The 18,024-nt window shown below is 39.0% G+C and overlaps 1 protein-coding gene across 1 annotated transcript in view; it reads right to left on the reverse strand.

Moving 5' to 3' along the window:
* MOSPD2 (motile sperm domain containing 2) overlaps window positions 1–18,024 on the reverse strand; it is a 59,564-nt gene that overhangs the window by 18,555 nt on the left and 22,985 nt on the right. Inside the window, exons 6-9 of the mRNA XM_065413520.1 lie at window positions 16,144–16,204; window positions 13,965–14,003; window positions 11,781–11,905; window positions 8,156–8,326 (exon numbers count right to left, since the gene is read on the reverse strand). Of these exons, the coding sequence (XP_065269592.1) occupies window positions 8,156–8,326; window positions 11,781–11,905; window positions 13,965–14,003; window positions 16,144–16,204 (396 nt within the window). The remainder of the gene's footprint in view (window positions 1–8,155; window positions 8,327–11,780; window positions 11,906–13,964; window positions 14,004–16,143; window positions 16,205–18,024) is intronic.

The following is an 18,024-nucleotide window of genomic DNA, read 5'->3' on the forward strand; positions in this document are numbered from 1 at the left end:
TGCCAGTTTGTGCTGAATGCTTACAACTACTATGTTGCCTCTTAAGAGAGTTAAACTAAACCAGATGCTTCACACCTTTGGGGTGGAGTTTTGGGAGCGGGTGTACTTAAGTATGGGAGAGTCCGAAGGGTCAGTGACTTGCCCAGAGGAGGTAGGCAGCTGGCCAGTGGGTTCCAGCTCTCAGAAGGGGATGCTAGATGGAAGGTCTGTGCTCCGAGAGTGTGCCTAGGGACCCCAAAAGTGGGGCAGTGGCTGGACTCCCCCATTTAGGCTCTAGAAGATTGGAATCCAGGGACAGAGTCTTAAACTCCCTTCACTGTAGTCTGATGGGTGGCCAGCAAGGGGGTGTCTGACCGGATCTACGGCAGAATGGTGGCGGTGCTTGGGATTAGTGTAGTAGTATAAGAAGCTTTTAAAAACACTTTTGCAAGGGACTTCACTTCTGCTGTTAGTCTGAAAGCCAGGAGCAGATCTTTTAATTGCCTTGGGTAAAAATAGTTGCCAAATATGAATTAGGAACAGCTCAGGAAAGAGCAGATTCTGAGCCTGTGTGCACAGTGAGGTCTGGTTTCTGCTGATCAGAAAAATTGGAATTGGTGGCCACACTGCATACATATATCATGGGATGGATGGGGCACCTGCTCCAAGCCAGGGGCAAGACTAGATCCCCTTTTTCCCTCCTAGAGGGTAGGCAGGTAACCAAAGAGATGGTGCCACAGACAGTTCCCAAGATGGTCGATAAGATGTAATGGTGATGGCGAGAAGCCCAGAGCTGTGGAGGCTGGAGTGAAGACTGCTTGTGAAGGAGAGACAGATGGCGTTGATGGCACTGCTGCACTCCCGTGCCTGGAGGAAGGATGGACACACTCCAAACCAGGGTCCCTTCTCCTACAGGGCATGCAGATGACCAAGCAGACGGTGCCACAGATGATCCAGCAGACATAGTGGCAATGGTGATAGGTCCAGAGCTATGGAAGCTGGAGTAGAAAAGGCTGCTTGTGAAGGAGAGAGAGATGGTGCTGGAGGCCTGGCATCAGAGTGAGCAGACAGAGCAAGAGGGTCAGAAGCTTGTTGACCAGGACAAATGCCACCAGTTCAAAACAGGAGAAGAGGGTCAAGTCACATTCATGGGACCCAGAAGGAGGAACATGAGGGCATACCTAATCAGGTGTTAGCAAGCAAATATATGTGGGTATGATGAACCACTTCACTGTGGGAGGTGGGGGTAGCACCAGGAGGTGTGAAGAAGGGGACTGTGTGTAGATTCCACCTTGCTAGGGGACAGGGACTGCTCTTCACAGCAACACTGTGGTGCCAAGACCCACTCTGCAGGGACCCAAAGCCTGTTGTAGCCACCCTAACCTCTCAGCTGTGTTGGGGTGACTAGAATTAGATGAGGAGGCCCCAGGAACTCTCCCCCTTTGTTGATCCCTTTCCTGGCATAACAAGGGAGAAGATTTATATGATGTAGATAGGAACTGACCTATAAATTCACATGTAATTGTACTTTGGTGTGATCAGTGGAATTGTTTAATGAATGCATGAAGTTTGAATTAATAGTAATAATAGACACTCTAAAAATGGGGTGTCAGAGCACACCTAGAATGCTTGAGTACCCCTACTCTTTTTTTTTTGACAAATGAGAAATGTGACAATTTGTCTGTAGAACCTATCAATTTATCATAGCAACCAGGAGTTATTATAAAATGTTCCTCTTTAAAACTGCTCCATCACAAATGCCTCTCTGTATGTAGCTCCACCGTTGCCGGCAGGACATGCACCAGTAACACTACAGCCTGAGGTCAAATGGAAAGCACTTCAGGTGCAAAACTTATGCGAAAAAGAGTAACTACATCCTAAAAAGAAAGCAGTCAGGGGACCAGGAGGGGTTTATATAAGGAAACACACAACCAAGAAAGCCAGATAGGAAGAGGAAGCACTGGATGGGAGAGAGCAAAGTTACAGACGTTGGGGAAGGAGACTCCATTAGGGAGAAGTCCCCACAACACATACCGGCCTGCATGAAGCAGGGAAACCCAACCTCTTCCCTGGAAAGAGTTGGTCCCAAAGACTTTACAGGTACTCTGAGCCCGCCCAAAGAAGGCTCTGGAGTGGTGAGGAAACTGAGCAAGGAAAGGTGTGTACAGGCTATTATTTTGGGGATCTGTACTCGTGTGCTTTATATAATTAAGCAAAAGAGCAGTTGTGTTAGACTCTGGGCAAAGTGTCAGTGTGTGCTGAATGCTTTACAACTACCATGTTGCTTCCAGAAAGTTAAACTGTAAGCCAGATGCTTCAGACCTTTTGGGCGGAGTTCTTGGAGAAAGTGTGTTTACGTATGGGACTGTCTGACGGGTCAGCAATGTGCTCAAAGAGGCTAGGAACCTAAACAGCGGGTACCAGCATTCAGAAGATGCCAGATAGAAGGTCTGTGCCTGAGTGTGCCTACAGACTTGGAGACTGGCTATATTCCCATTTGAGAGGCTTAAAACACCCAGAGATCCAGGGACACAGAGGTTTTGACTCCTTCACAGCAGTCCAGTGGGCGGCCAGCAAGGGGGCACCTGACCAGATTTGTGACACAAAGTTGATATGCAGAAAAGTAAAGTAATAATACCACAATGCTGTTTCTATTTGAAATAAACAAAGGTAAACCAGTAATAAGTTACCACACAAAAATAGAAATGAGGTGAGTATGGAGCATGAGGTATTCACACATGCTATTAACTCTTTAGTGAGAAATACACAACACAATTAAGATCAGTATACAAAAGTATTCTAGATTTTATAGCACACACAAATTAAGTGAAGTGAGGTTAGAAGGGTGCTTTTCTTGTATACACACACACACACACACTCTAATGGTCACAGAGGGAGAGATCTGAGGATTTCTTCAACGAGCAAGTAATCATACACACTTGCAGATGCATCACATCTGCTGGGAGTGAGTGAAAGTCAGATACAGTGGAGGAAAACAAAAACAAAAACAGTGATTTGAGTATATTAATCAGTTTTTAGTGGTCCTTACATTTAGGGATTAATTTTAACGGGACAAAAGTTAACCAACAAACTCTCACAAAGATATGACACAGTATAGTTTCAGATTTTAGGCAGCACACAGCAAGACAATTCTGAGTTCAAGATTAATTCTTTAAACAACAACAAAATAACTTTAGTAAGCTAGGTGATGATTAGATCAGCCTGAACATATAAAAATGCAAATATAATATCTTCCTACCATTACAGGGCTATCTAGATGAAAAACAGACAATTGAATCAAACACTATAGCAATTTAGTTACAAGGTGTTAGGTTTAATTCCTGTAACAGTCCAGTTATGGTTCTTAGAAGATTGCAAATGTTAAGGCTACTTCAGTGCTCTTTTCTTTCCTGTTCCTAGTGTAATCTTGCTTGATATTTATTTGGAATCAGGTACTTCAGTAGCATCCATGGAAGTTAAGTTTATTAATTTGGTATATTTCAATATTTAAATCCCATCAGCACAAAGGTCTGAACTTCAGAAGCGTTCAGTATTCTAGAAAGGCAATCAATAGCTTTGTTCTCCAAGGCCAAATTCTGACTTCCTTCAAAGCACAGAAATTCCCATGGTATCTCAGAGAGAAATATTAATTTTCAAATCATACCCTGCCATCTGTTATCAGAGGAGTATTTTGGTGCAGTGGTGATCTTTTCTTGGCACATTTGCTCTTTAGGAAAGCTCTCTCTTTCCCAAGGCTGCTTATAGTTATGACTTTGGACTTTCAGGTCCAAAACCCAAGTTCTTGTTCATAAAGGATTCTGGTTAAAGAAAAATCACTCTCTCTTGGGAGAGTGGAATCAAAAATTGAGCATTTCTCACAGGAAGCAGGGAGACTTATCTGAATCAGGACTGAAGCGATGTGTTAAGGACTTTTGGACCTTTCAATGAAGACTCACCCTCGGGATTGCTTAGATAAAAGACAAAAAACTCCTCAACTGTACTTAACATCTCTTTTCATACATTAATATTCCATTCAGCTGTAACGGTGGGCTAGCCCAGCTCTAAAAGGATTCAGTTTATTGATACTACCAGCGCAAATACAGTACAGAACTGTGTTAAATGTAAACTACTAAAAGAAATAAAGGAAAAGTTTAAAAAAAGATTTGACAAGGTAAGGTTTTTGTGCTTATTTCATTTAAATTAAGATAGTTAAAAGCAGCATTTTTCTTGTGTGTAGTAAAGCTTAAAAGCTGTATTAAGTCAACGTTCAGTTGTAAATTTTTGAAAGAACCACCATAACATTTTCCTATATTTTGGTGACGAAGTTTTCCTTCATTTTGAAATTTTAAAGTTTATTCTTTCTTCTTTCACTTAGCTGTAATTTGGGAAGAGTTTATCCCATCTTTCAAGCGTAGGAAGGTATTCTCAATTTGATTCTAATTTTAAACAACTTCCAGGTTCATTATAAAATATCCTAATTTCCAACTATTAAAATATTTTAGCTATTCTAGGCACTATACTTGATAACATTAGTAAAAACAAACAAGAAATCTATTTCTAAAACTAATACTGTCTAATTCACAACTTTTATTCTCAAACTTTGCACAACATTCCTAGTGCTGAAATGTTTATTCACATACTTACAATCACCTATGCTAATAACTTGAGTATAATCCTAAAGGGATAAGAATATTTACTTACAAATATAAGGATTATAACAAACTTAATTCTATACAAGTTAGTTTTATTATAAGAAAGGAATTCAAGTTTATCACCTTGAAACTTAACATAAAGGCTTATTTGGTTTCAATAGTTCCATTCTCAGGATAGCGAACACATTTGTGTAGCAATTCTAATTTCAAAATCTGAGACTCTTTGGTGGAAAACATTTATGTTAAAAAAAAAAATGTAAGGAAGTATAGCAGAAAGTATTTAATTTACAAAGATGGCCCCCAGGATGGTTGGTTCAGACATAAGGAATTTTTCCAGAAATAAATTTGGAAGGTTCGTTTACGTTCAGATATCCTACAGTTTATGGTCTTATCCTTCCTTGGTAGCATCATGTTATTGCTTCTCCATAGCGAACAGGAGCAGTATTTACCTCAGTATGGAGCTTATATTACAGCCTTTTTGAGAGCTTGTATGCAACTTTTTAGGAGATGGATTAATATATTTATTTTAGGATTAAACCTAAACATCTGCTGGGCTACATCTTACTTTCCAATTTGGTTAACATATTAGTTCAATATCACAGATTATCCGAAGGGTCAGAGTAAGAATTTAAGAAGAAAAAAAAAAAGGGCTGGGGGTGGGGAGTAAGGAGGAGTGAATTAACCTTTCTTTAGACAATGGAATGCTGAAGGTGTTAAATGAGGACAACCATATGTTTCTCTTTGAAAGTAACTGAAAAGACTCAGTTACACAAAAAAGGAAGAAGATAATAAACCAAGTCTGTAACATCCACAATTCATCTGCAGGTAACTGTGGCCTGAAACTCAGGACAGGCCTCTGGTTTGGTTCAATGCATGATTCAAAAGTTAGCTATTCTGTTATACCATTACATTATAACTTCTAAGTACAAAAATATCAAAATTGCATATTCTGGGGTCAAATTGACCCTTTTCGTATAGCTCCATTACTAGACGATGATGGTAAAACTTAATGATGCACAAAAGACAGAAGCGTTCAAAATAAATTTCTGTTGTTTATTTGGAAAGAAACAGGATGATGTACTCCCATCATATGAGGATGATGAAGTAATTTCCAGTGCATTAGTAACCAAAGAGGATATTGACATCATCTACAAGGGATAAACATTTTAAAATCAGCAGGCCCGAATAACTTGCTCTGAAGAGTTCTAAAAGAGTTGGCTGAGAAGATCTCTGGCCTGCTGATGTTAATTTTTTATTAAACTTTGGAATACTGGGGAAATTCCAGAAGATTGAAGAAGTGGTGAATCTAGTGCCAATATTCAAACAAGGTCAGCAGAATGACCCAGGTAACTATCAGCAGGTTAGATTGACATAAATCCTTAGTAAAATAATAGAAAAGCTGATATGACATTGAATTGATAAAGGATATTAATATGATTAATGCCAGTCAACGGGATTTTATGGAAAACAGGTCCTGTCAAACAAACCAGATTTCATTCTTTGAGATTACAAGTTTGATTGATAAAGGTAATATACATAGACTTTTGCAAGACATTTGATTTAGTACCATACAACATTCTAACTAAAAAATGAACATTATAAAATATCAGTAGAGTATACATTAAATGGATTAAGAACTGGCTGTGGAAGTAGTGTCTGTTTTTGGTAGGTCTGATGCTAGTCAACATTTTCACTAATGGTCTGGAAGTAAATAGAAAGGTATTGCTGATAAAATATGCAGATGACAAAGATTGGTGGAGTGGTAAATAATAAGGAGAAGGTAGTCAGACAATCAACCAACCTGTATCAACTGGTAGACTCGGCCCATTTGAACAAAATGCATTTTAACACATCTGAATGCAAAGTTACAGATCTCGGAATAAAGAATGCAGGACATACCTACAGAATAGGGGACTGTGTCCTGGAAAGCAGTGACTCTGCAAAAAAGGATTTAGGGGTCACAGTGGACAAGCAACTATATAGGACCTCCCAGTGCGTTGGCAAAATGGACTAACGTGATCCTTGGATACATAAACAACGGAACAGTGAGCAGGAGTAGGGAAGTAATTTTACCTCTGTATACTGCATTTATGAAACCGATACTTGAATACTGCATATAGTTTCAGTGTCCATGTTTTAAAAAGGATATTGAAAAATTTGAGAGTGGGCAGAAAAGAGCCACAAAAATGATTGGAAGGCTGGAGAAAATGACAAAGCGAGAGACTTAAAGAGTGCAGCCTCACTTATCAAGAAGACGACAGATCACTTGATTACAATGGGGACAAAATGTCAGGTATTAAAGGATTCTAATCTAGTAGAGAAAGGCATAACAAGAATCAATGGCTGAAAGCTGACACCAGACAAATTCAAATTAGAAATTAGGCACGTATTTTTTAACATGAGGGTAATTGACCACTGGAACACAATCTACCAAGGGAAGCGGTGGATTCTTCAACTCTCGCCATCTTCAAATCAAGACTGGATGTCTTTCTGGAAGATATGTTTTAAGCCAAACACAAGTTACTGGGCTCAACACAGGGATAACTGGACTACATTTAAGGGCCTGTGATAGAGAGGAAGTCAGAGTAGATGATCTAATGGTTCCTTCAGACCTTAAATTCTATGAATCTACCTTATTAATTTGGCTGGCCAAGTTTTAAAAATACCTCAATTAAAAAAGAAATTGCTCCATATGTTTCAAAATCTGACAAAATATTAAAATACTAATTCAAACTGAAAATTTTTGTACTATAAAATTAAGAATATTAAACATACACGATACAAGAAATTAGTAAATTCATATTCGGATTCAGAAGTTATGGCAACAACAGTGAATTCCAGATTTTGGACTATAGTAGCTATTTTTCAAGAACAATACTAATGGACAAAGTTTACATTTCCCATAGGCACCCACTATGTATTCCTTGCCCCCCGATACTGGAATGAATTCTGCACAGGTGTAAGGTTACAGCCACATAGATCAGATTGCAGGATTCAGATTGCTTTACTTTGTTTTGTGACCATATCAAGATTAACTGGAGTTTGTGTAACTAATAAGATAAATAAAAACATAATACTGCTCTAGACACTAGCTCTCAATAGCATGTTTTCAATTGTTTATTTAGTATTCCCTCTCCTCAGGAGCTGATTAAAACATCTATTGAGAAAACTAGATATCTGGTATTAAAAATCAATACAATGGTTGCCCCGAGGGAAGTATAAAAAACTGACTATAACTCTAGAGAAACCTAACTTTTTAGGGATAAAGTTAAAATATTTTTTTAAAATTTTCACATTGTACATTTAACGGAGCAATACCAGAATAAAACAGATACTAGATTTTTGTGTGTGTACTGTAATCCATCCATGATAGTGAAGCTAGTCTTTAGGGTTTTACTGGGTTTTCACTGTAAGTGGCAAAGACATCCAACTACAACAGACTGTAAAAAATCTGCCATAAAAAATAAACCATGTCCAACTTTTCATATTTTCATTCCTTCTTAGCCTTTAGAGTTAATGGATACCTTTTTCACATTGAGAATTTGCTCTTCACTGGATTCTCCAGCCTCCTTGCTGTCTGCTTCCACCTCCTCTTTACTTTCAGTTTCATCTTCAGTAGTAATAGGTCCATTTTCACATAATGGAGTTTGAAAATCATCATCAACCAATGGAGGGTAACTGAACTTGAAAGTATCCTAAAATACAAGGGTATTTAATTCACGTGTGTATCAAAAGGAAGGAAAAGTGATTTCACTAGCATAATTAAAATACAGATCTTATCAGGATTTTTTTTTAGTCCTTTTACATATTTCATTTATACATTTTAAGTTCCATTCGACCCATGGGCAAAAAGTTGATGTTGGGTTTTGTCCTATACAATAATCAAATATGATAATCATCTAACACAGCCACTAATTTATAGCTAGTGGCAATGTTTACATATTCCTAAAGAGATTGCAGAATTTGTTCTGAGTTGAAATTTGGTATTGAAAAATCTTAGGAGGGTTGCGGGGGAGAATTAAACCAAATTTTGTTTCTACATTACACGGAGGCAAACTTAAAACAAAAAAACAGTGGCTCTTCAGATGTTTTTTGTACTTCTGTAACTTTATAACAGCTTTGGTTTTAAAAAAAATCATGTAGACAGTTAGTCCATGATTTGGATTTGTAAAAAATAAAACAGCCTATTTATTAATGTTTAAAGAACTAGCATTATACATGTGCATTACCTATTTTAATACAGGCTTTTAGTCCATATCACACACACTATACATGGATTATAGTTAAGGCTAAGATTTTGTAATGGTTATTTTTAGTAAAAGTCAGGGACAGATCATGGGCAATAAACAAAAATTCACAGAAGCTGTGACCTGTCTGTGTCTTTTGCTGCTGCATCTCTGTGGTTTAATATATGGAGATATACCTATCTCATAGAACTTGAAGGGACCCCGAAAAGTCATTGACTCCAGCCCCCCTGCCTTCATTAGCAGGACCAAGTACTCATTTTTGCCCCAGATCCCTAAGTGGCCCCCTCAAGGATTGAACTGACAACCCTGGGTTTAGCGGGCCAATGCTCAAACCACTGAGCTATCCCCTCCCCCGAAAGCTATCCCTCCCCCCGCCACCGTTCTGGCTGGGAGCTGTGGGGTTTCCCCTCTGCCTGCAGCAGCTGGAAGCTGCCACCCCTCCCCTTTCCCCCCCATCCTCGGCGGCTGGGAGCTGCAGGGTGACAATATTTCCCAAAGAGAAAACAGGGCACCCCCAGTGCTTGCCCAAGGCATCCCCCTCTCCCTGCACAAGGCTGTCACCCGTCACTAGAACTCTGAGAAGGGCCCCCTCAGGAGTCTGTCACCTGTCGCTGGAACCCTGCCAGGGCCCTGCTGACTGCCAGCTCCAGAGTCCCACAGCCCCTGGGGCTGAAGCAGAGAATGTCACCGAGGTCTCAGAAAGTCACAGATTCTGTGACTTCCATGACCTCCGTGACATAAACGTAGCCTTGATTATGGTGGATTATTTTTAAAAAGGAGAAAGAAGGCTGGGAAAGTGTACTAATCTAAACACCATGTTGAACACATCTAGGCCAGATCTATGTTGAGGAAATTTATTAAGAAGTTCATACTGGTTCAAATGGTGGTAAAAACAGGGTCAGTCATGGGACTTCACCTACACTGCACCTCCAACCAATTTTAACACTGGTTGAACTGATTTTTTGGGTCAATTTCCCCAGTTCATAGATTCCTGTGAACCACAGGTTCAAGAGCCACCAGAAGGTACTTAAAGGCAGGCTGCTCAAAAAAGTTTCAGACTGCTCTGCTTCAAAGACTTGGAAAAGGTGGAAACAAATAGCTTCCAAACATGTAAGAGTAGCCAATTCCAATGAAAGAGAAAGTTTTTGGGAAGCGAGGACTAATACATGACTTGATTTTAAACGTTCAAATTCGTTATGCTTTGATCTTTCCAGAGAACTAGTATGTAGGACAGTTCTGAACAAAAATGATATAAAGTTAGAGGATTTCCTCTAACTGCTTACCACTGTTTTGTTTTGTGACTGTGGCACGTATTTTATTTATGATTTAACAAAATATGTTTAAAAAGACACTGCAATCAAGATTTCAATTAAATAAGGTCCCAAGCTTTTAAACAATGAAGCCTTCAAAATGTAAATGAAATGCTATGGTTCATCATTATGATTTCCCCACCCCTGTTGATGCTGACCACCAGAATTCCTATGTAGCAGCAAGCCTTTTTACCCACATATGCCAGGGGAGAGAGATATGGGAAGCAGATGACAGCAGAATCGTCACTTTCTACACACACTCAGTTTCAGCATCTCCCTCAGCACCCAGAAAACACTCAACCACCCCTCTTCAATCTCTGGGCAGCTACTACTTCTCACTCCTTGGGAAAGGATTCCTTTTGGATGTTTCTTGCAGGTACTGAGAAGAGGATCCAGAGAGACATCCTGCCCCTGCAGGAGTTTAGGAAAGCGAGTCCCTCATACTTCCATACCCTTGAATCCAAGGAACAGAACCCCCAAGCCTCATTCCAACAGCTATCTTGTCTCAAGAGGGTCCCTCAGATAGCACTCTGGTGTGTTTTTCTTTATTGGCGTATTAATATTCAAATATATGTTGCAGAGGGGAAGGCAGATAGGCAATGACAATCTCCATCTCTTCTGCAGAGAGAAAAGGTGATGCCATCTCCCTCTATGGCAGTGGTATTACTTTTACCCTGCTTGGATTTAAAAAAATTATTAAAGGAAAGTTACAAAGTTTAAGGGAAAAGGATAGGAAATCACAGAATTAATTACACCGCTACCTCGATATAACGCAACCCGATATAATATGAATTCGGATATAACGCAGTAAAGCAGTGCTCCGGCGGGGCAGGGCTGCACACTCCGGTGGATCAAAGCAAGTTCGATATAACGCGGTTTCACCTATAACGCGGTAAGATTTTTTTGGCTACTGAGGACATTATATCGAGGTAGAGGTATACTTTTATTAGCTTGGTGACAAATTTATGCCCCTTACACAAGTTGCTTATCCTGCATCAGCATTTAGAATGCACTATAATGTGTGTAAATAGGGGTGTGTAAAAGCTGACAATAATACAGTACTGGAGTGCAGTATAACCAGTTGGGCTTTACCTTCCTTTTAAAGAAGTTGCCAAGTACGCCAGGGGTTTTAGGACACTTGAGATGAGGGGCAACAGAAGGAGCTAGAAAGGGCGGAAGGCCAGAGAAAGGATTGGAGGGTCTTCATTCAATCATGACTCTGGAGGGATGTGAGAAACAGCAGCTGTATGCCCTCAAAACCCCCTTTTTTCTATTCACACTATTAAAATTCCCAAAATGAAGTCACTAAATTAGGGTTGCAGAATTACTTCCTACCTTACAAAAAGAGCTATGAAAACTTTTTTAAAACTAACATACAAAAATTTGAAAATCATCAGTTGAGAATTTTAATAGAACTTAAATCATTAACAGTTAATTTGTAAGTTTATTAATATCAAATGGACACTCAGATACTTATCTGAAAAATGCTAGCTGGCTCTACTACAGTGTGTAATCGTGCAATTTATATGCACTCAAAAATTGCATGAAGATATTAATCATTACAAGATATTTTAAAATTTCAATATACTTACAATTCCACCCATGTAGGCAGGCAGATATTCTGCACTGATGTATTCCTGCACTTCATTCTTGTTTGCAAACTTCAACATGCTTATCGCATCTGGACCAAGCCAACCCTTCACAATTTTAAAAGCAGCTAGACAAAAAAAATAATAATACATAAACTGCCTGAAACAAATACTGCAGTTTTATCTGCCATTGATAGCATGTAAATAAATGCTCATAAAATATTCGGCGAAGTACGGAATTCAGTGAAATAGCTAGATATCCAGCTAGGGTTTCTTTACCCGTTATAAAACGTCCCACAAGGCAAAGAGCACATGCACGTACCAGGATTTTGCGGTATAAATAAAAGAATATAAATACCCTGTGCGCCCGCCCCACCCCCACCCCACTTCCCAAAGCAGTACCCCTCTACACCTAGAAACCTCATTTGGATGTGTGCTCCAAAACTGAGAAGAGGCTCGGTGAAGGCAATATATTTGGGCAACAAAAGTTATTGTTGGTAAGTAGTCAGTTTGTAACATTGTTTCCCCAGTGCCCCACTGCAGGAGACTAGCTCCTTGAACAGCAACTGAAGTACTGTCCACTGAAAATAAGCATCTAGTCTTGTCAAGGGCATAGTGACTTGTGAAGGGGTGTACTGAACTTCATGCAGCAGCTCTACCCTAGGTAAAGGCCAGGACCTCTGCTTGTGAAAGGGATCTCTGAAAAGGAAAGGAGGAATGGTATTTGGCATGGTTTCTTACTGGAAAAAGTAGCACAGTTCAAAAGTAGCAACAGGACATATGCTACACATGAAAAAAAAAATGCAACAAACAATCCCAAAGTAGTAGGGTAAAAAGAGGATCTTCATCCTCTATAGCTGGTTTGGAATTCTCCACTGTATCCTCAAATTTGCCTAGAGTGCAACACCGGTTTTTGCAAAGGTGGCTGAAATAGGGGAAGAAGTGAGGCTTCTGGAGAATTCCGCAAGATTTTTGGTGTCTGATAGTAATTTGCTCCTGAGGATTGCTGGAAATGTCCTCTATGAACCTAAAGCAAGCTGGCTCAAATTCCATGACCCAGACACTAACGTGATTACTTACATCCTTCCCAAGACCTCATCAAGCTATGAACTGAAGCAGTGACAGATCAAAGACTAAATATTTAGCCCTCTTGAATATCAGACCAGTAATTTATTTTGGAGAGGAAAGGGAAGGTGGAGGGAGAAGTGGGTAAGTTCCCAATTTTGGGTGGAGAAGAGTTGGGAGAATGAAGCATTTCTCGGGCAGGTTTGTTGTTTTAAATGGTAGCAGTTTTAACCTGCTTAATGTAAAACTAAAAAGAGTCTTAATAGAGATGGACTGTGCACATGCAGCAAAAGGGTAATTTTTATAGCTATGTGCACATGTGCAATATAGAGGAATAAAACACGTCTACCAAGTTTGTTGACTAGGCTGATTACTGGTGTACACGTACACCGCTATCTCGATATAACGCCACCCGATATAACACGAAGTCAGATAGAACACGGTAAAGCAGTGCTCCGGGGGGCGGGGCTGCGCACTCCGGTGGATCAAAGCAAGTTCAATATAAAGCGGTTTCACCTATAACGCGGTAAGATTTTTTGGCTCCCGAGGGCCGCGTTATATCGAGGTAGAGGTGTATCAGCATAGATATATATGGCAATTATCAATATCATGCATATACCCTAACCAGCATAACGCACTATTTGGATTTTGCCATAGCAGAAAAACATTTACCAAGCCTAGCAAGTCTGGACCTGGAGTGGATTGGGGTTCAGGAAACCAAGAAAATGGATGCTTCAAGAAGTAATCTGCATATTAAGGGCTTCCAAGATATGAACGTGGCGGAGGTGGATGCAGGTCTTGATCTGCACTTTGAAGAAGACTATTTATTTAATCTTTGAGTCACAGCACAACATGCCAGGAAGCTGCACACTAAAGCATTCAATGCCCTAATAATTGACAAATGTAAAGTACCATGTGCTTAACTAAAAGAAGAATTTGGCCTATGCATTAATTATATATTTACACACACACACACACACACACACACACACACACACACACTAAAAACATTTTATAACCCCCCCCAAAAAAAACAGTTTATGTTTGAATTAATATATCAGAACAGGGCTTTTTAAACTTATTACAGAAAATTACAAATATTTTTAGTTTACTTTAACTTACCATTCATTATCCATGGCATTTCAAAGATCACTATCTTTGCTGCAAAGACAATAGGAAAAAGAGATAATTGAAATGAAAGATGATATTATATATTAACAAAAAAAAGAAGGGGAGAAAGTGTTAATATTAGAGGATTATTAAAAGCAGAACACTCAGTTTCCATGCTTACTTTCTTTAGGAAAAAATTAGCTTTCCTCCATTTGTCAAATAATAATCAACGTATACAAAACTATCCCTATGGTAAGATGAACAGAAGTATTAGGAAGCCCATTGGAAACTATGGCATGTATTGTTTTGGTATACAAAAAAAGGCAAAATTATCCCAAAAGAGTCAGAATAGTTACCCACATCCTGAATTCAAAGAATTCATTTAAATTACTGTATTAAATAATATAATATATGGAGATATACCTATCTCATAGAACTGGAAGGGACCCTGAAAGGTCATCAAGTCCAGTCCCCTGCCTTCACTAGCAGGACCAAGTACTGATTTTGCCCCAGATCCCTAAATGGCCCCCTCAAGGACTGAACTCACAACCCTGGGTTTAGCAGGCCAGTGCTCAAACCACTGAGCTATCCCTCCCCGCCATGGCAGATAAAAGATGCAAATAATATGCACCTTTATTATAATAACTTTATCATTGTGTGAAATTACAACACTAATTTTTAACAGTTCAAAATACTAGCAACTATAACAGAATGGTACCTTCTATTTTAAGAAATAAAATGCCACTCAAACAGCTAAACTTTAAAACGTTCATAGCTACATTTTCACTTGAAAAAAAAAAAAAAAGAATTTAGAAGTCATGGAAGAGAAAAATGACAGTATTGGCTGAAGCTTTGTATCTATTCATAATGAAGATTAACATGGACAATGTGCAAGTTTTCCCCCCATACAGCCCCACCAATATGCCTCAACTCGGTCATGGAAGGATCATCTCTGAGATAATGGGGAGAGTCCATTTCCACTCAATCTTTAGCCTCTTGGCTGTTACAGAGTGGCAATTGTCATAGCAGTATCTTCCAACTTTTGGCCAAACCCTGAAACTGAAGAGGAAAGGGACAGAAATGGACGAAGAAAGGAGGGCAATAACACAGCTATAATATTGACTCTGAAAAAGAATTGGGGGTCATGGTGGACAATCAGCTGAACATGAGCTCCCAGTGCCATGCTGTGGCCGAGAGGGCTAATGGGATTCTTGGATGCATAAACAGGGGGATATCAAGTTGGAGCCGAGAGGCTATTTTACCGCTGTATTTGGCACTGGTGCGACCACTGCTGGAACACTGTGCTCAGTTCTGGTGCCCACAGTTCAAGAAGGATGTTAAAAAATTGAGAGGGTTCAGAGAAGAGCCCAGAAAGATTAAAACGGTGGTTCTCAAACTTTTATACTGGTGACCCCTTTCACACAGCAAGCCTCTGAGTGTGACCCCCCTTTATAAATATAAAAAGAAGTGTTTTTAATTTAACACTATTACAAATGCTGGAAGTGAAGCGGGGTTTGGGGTGGAGGCTGACAGCTCGCGACCCCCCATATAATAACCTCATGACCCCCTGAGGGGTCCCGACCCCCAGTTTGAGAACCCCTGGATTAAAGGATTAGAAAACCTGCCTTATGATAGACTCAAGGAGCTAAATCTATTTAGCTATTTAACAAAGAAAAAGTTATGGGTGACTGAATCACATTCTGTAAATTACTACATGGGGAAACGAATATTTAATAATGCACACTTCAGTCTACCAGAGAAAGATATAATGTGATCCAACGGCTGGAAGTTGAAGCTAGCCAAGTCCGCACTGGAAATAAGTGTCAATTTTTAAATGTGAGATTAATTAACCATTGGAACAATTTACCAATGATTGTGATGGGTTCTCCCATCACTGACAATTTTTAAACAAAGATTGGATATTCTTCCAAAAGATATGCTCTAGGTATTATTTGGGAGAAGTTCTATCATGTGATATACAGGAGGGGCATGTCAAACACACATTTCTTGACTTTATTTTGGTTTTACCTTTGCAGTCCACACATGCAAAAAGTAATATTTACAAACCTTTTAAAAAAAAAAAAACCCTCTCTCCTTATCAGTTATAAATATTTATATAGTAAAACAACATTGGATAATACAATGTCTATAAAATTGTATCCCCTTAGAAAGGATAATATACATTACTTACAGAGGTAATTAGGATAATAAACTTTAAAACAGTTGATGATGAACCGAATGAAGTCCAAGTCCTAAAATAAAGGCAAATTAATAATAAATGCAGTAGAAATTATAATTTAAAAACAAATTAGATAAAAACTATGACTTTTGTAATAAAAAATTTCTGAGATAAGTTCACAATTAAAGAAAAACATAATAAATGTACACAGGGTATATACAGTATACTAAATTTCAAACACTACCCCAACTTCCAATGCAATGCAAGGCCATGATCCTGCAAAGATTTATACACATGCTTAACTCTGTAAGCTGAAAGTAGTTCTAGTGACTTCACTAAGACTACTCGCAGTGCATAAAGTTAAGCACATGTATTAAGTCTTTGAAGAACTGGGGTCTCAGGAAAGGAACAGGAGATTTTCTAAGAACTACAGACTAACAGAAGAAATAAACCTCTGTCTCTAAATGGCAATGTTCTAAGCCTTTCTTACATAGTACAAGCAATGACTTGCACTGAAGTAAGACAAGCAAATTACATACGTTCTGTACATTGGAGGTAAAACGTTTAGGGATAAGAAAATTTTGCCTTTTATCAGGGGTTTTTAGTTCCGTTTGTCTTGATTTCTAATGAAATCATAGTTCACTAATATTTTGAGACAAAAATTAACATTTAAAATTCTATGAACAATCATAGTTCTGCAAAAGATTAAGGAATTAACACTATCTGGTCACTGCTGAAAATTCACAACCACAACAGAACTCAGAATTTTTTTTGTTAAAACAGGTACATACTTGAGGCACATTGCAACTAAAAAATGAATAAATAAATAAAATCAATCTTCATAGCTTATGAAGCAGAGACAAATGGAGATTACTAACTTGCAACCAGAGTTCTTCAAGATGAACATTCACACTCATGAGATGCACTGGCTGGTGCAGATGCAATGGTGGAATCTACTCTTTGCAGTGCCTGTTAGAGCACTCCTGGTCCCTCCCCTCACCATTCCTGAGCATTCCAAGGGCAAGGTGCTTCCTGCCACCTCAGTCCTTTCACAGCTTCTGCAGCGTTAATATCTTATTAGGACTCTGAAGAAAAGGGGAAGGTGGGTCAAGAGTGTGAATATGCAGAGTCCATCCCAAAGAATTCTGGTTAAAAATGTAAGCAACCTCCATTTCTTCTTCATATGTACTCTGCACATTGCCACGCATGGGATACTTTAGTAAGCAGTATGCCTGACTGGGTAGTAGGACTTGAGGGTCTAATTAAGTAAATACAGAAGTGCCCTACCGAATGGAGCATTTGACTCAGATGTCAAATCTAATTAATAGTGTTTTGTAAAGGTCTGAACAGAGCTCAACAATGGGAACATGTCCCTATAGAGGTAGATATTGCTCTAGTTGAGTATGGCCTAACTCCAGCAGAAAGAGGAACTGATGATTTCTGATTATATGCCTGTTCTGTTCACTATCTCAGCCTCTAGATAACAACTGAGCAGAAATATCCTGACCTCTATGGCTTTTAGCACAAGATATAAAAAGTTTTAGGAGAGTGTCAAAATTTTCTTGTTCTATTTACATAGTAAGCTAAGGCACTTTTATGGCATTTAAAGTATGTAGTTTGGATTATGTTTTATGAGCACGAGGTCTCAGAAAGAGAACCAGCATACTGACTGATTGATTAATATGAAACTCAACCACTACTTTAGGAAGGAATCTAGGATGAGGTCCAAGTACAACTTTATTTTATTTGTCTGTTAAAACAGCTTTTATGATAGCCATTACATCAGCAAGATGGATTAGCAAGTTGTATGTCCCATGACAGACTCACCATTTACTATGTTTCATAAAGATAAAGAGCAATCTGCTATTAGTTCCAAAGGAGGGCTCATGAGCT

This window comes from Emys orbicularis, chromosome 1 (genome assembly GCF_028017835.1).
Source record: "Emys orbicularis isolate rEmyOrb1 chromosome 1, rEmyOrb1.hap1, whole genome shotgun sequence".
Taxonomy (NCBI): Eukaryota; Metazoa; Chordata; order Testudines; family Emydidae; genus Emys; species Emys orbicularis.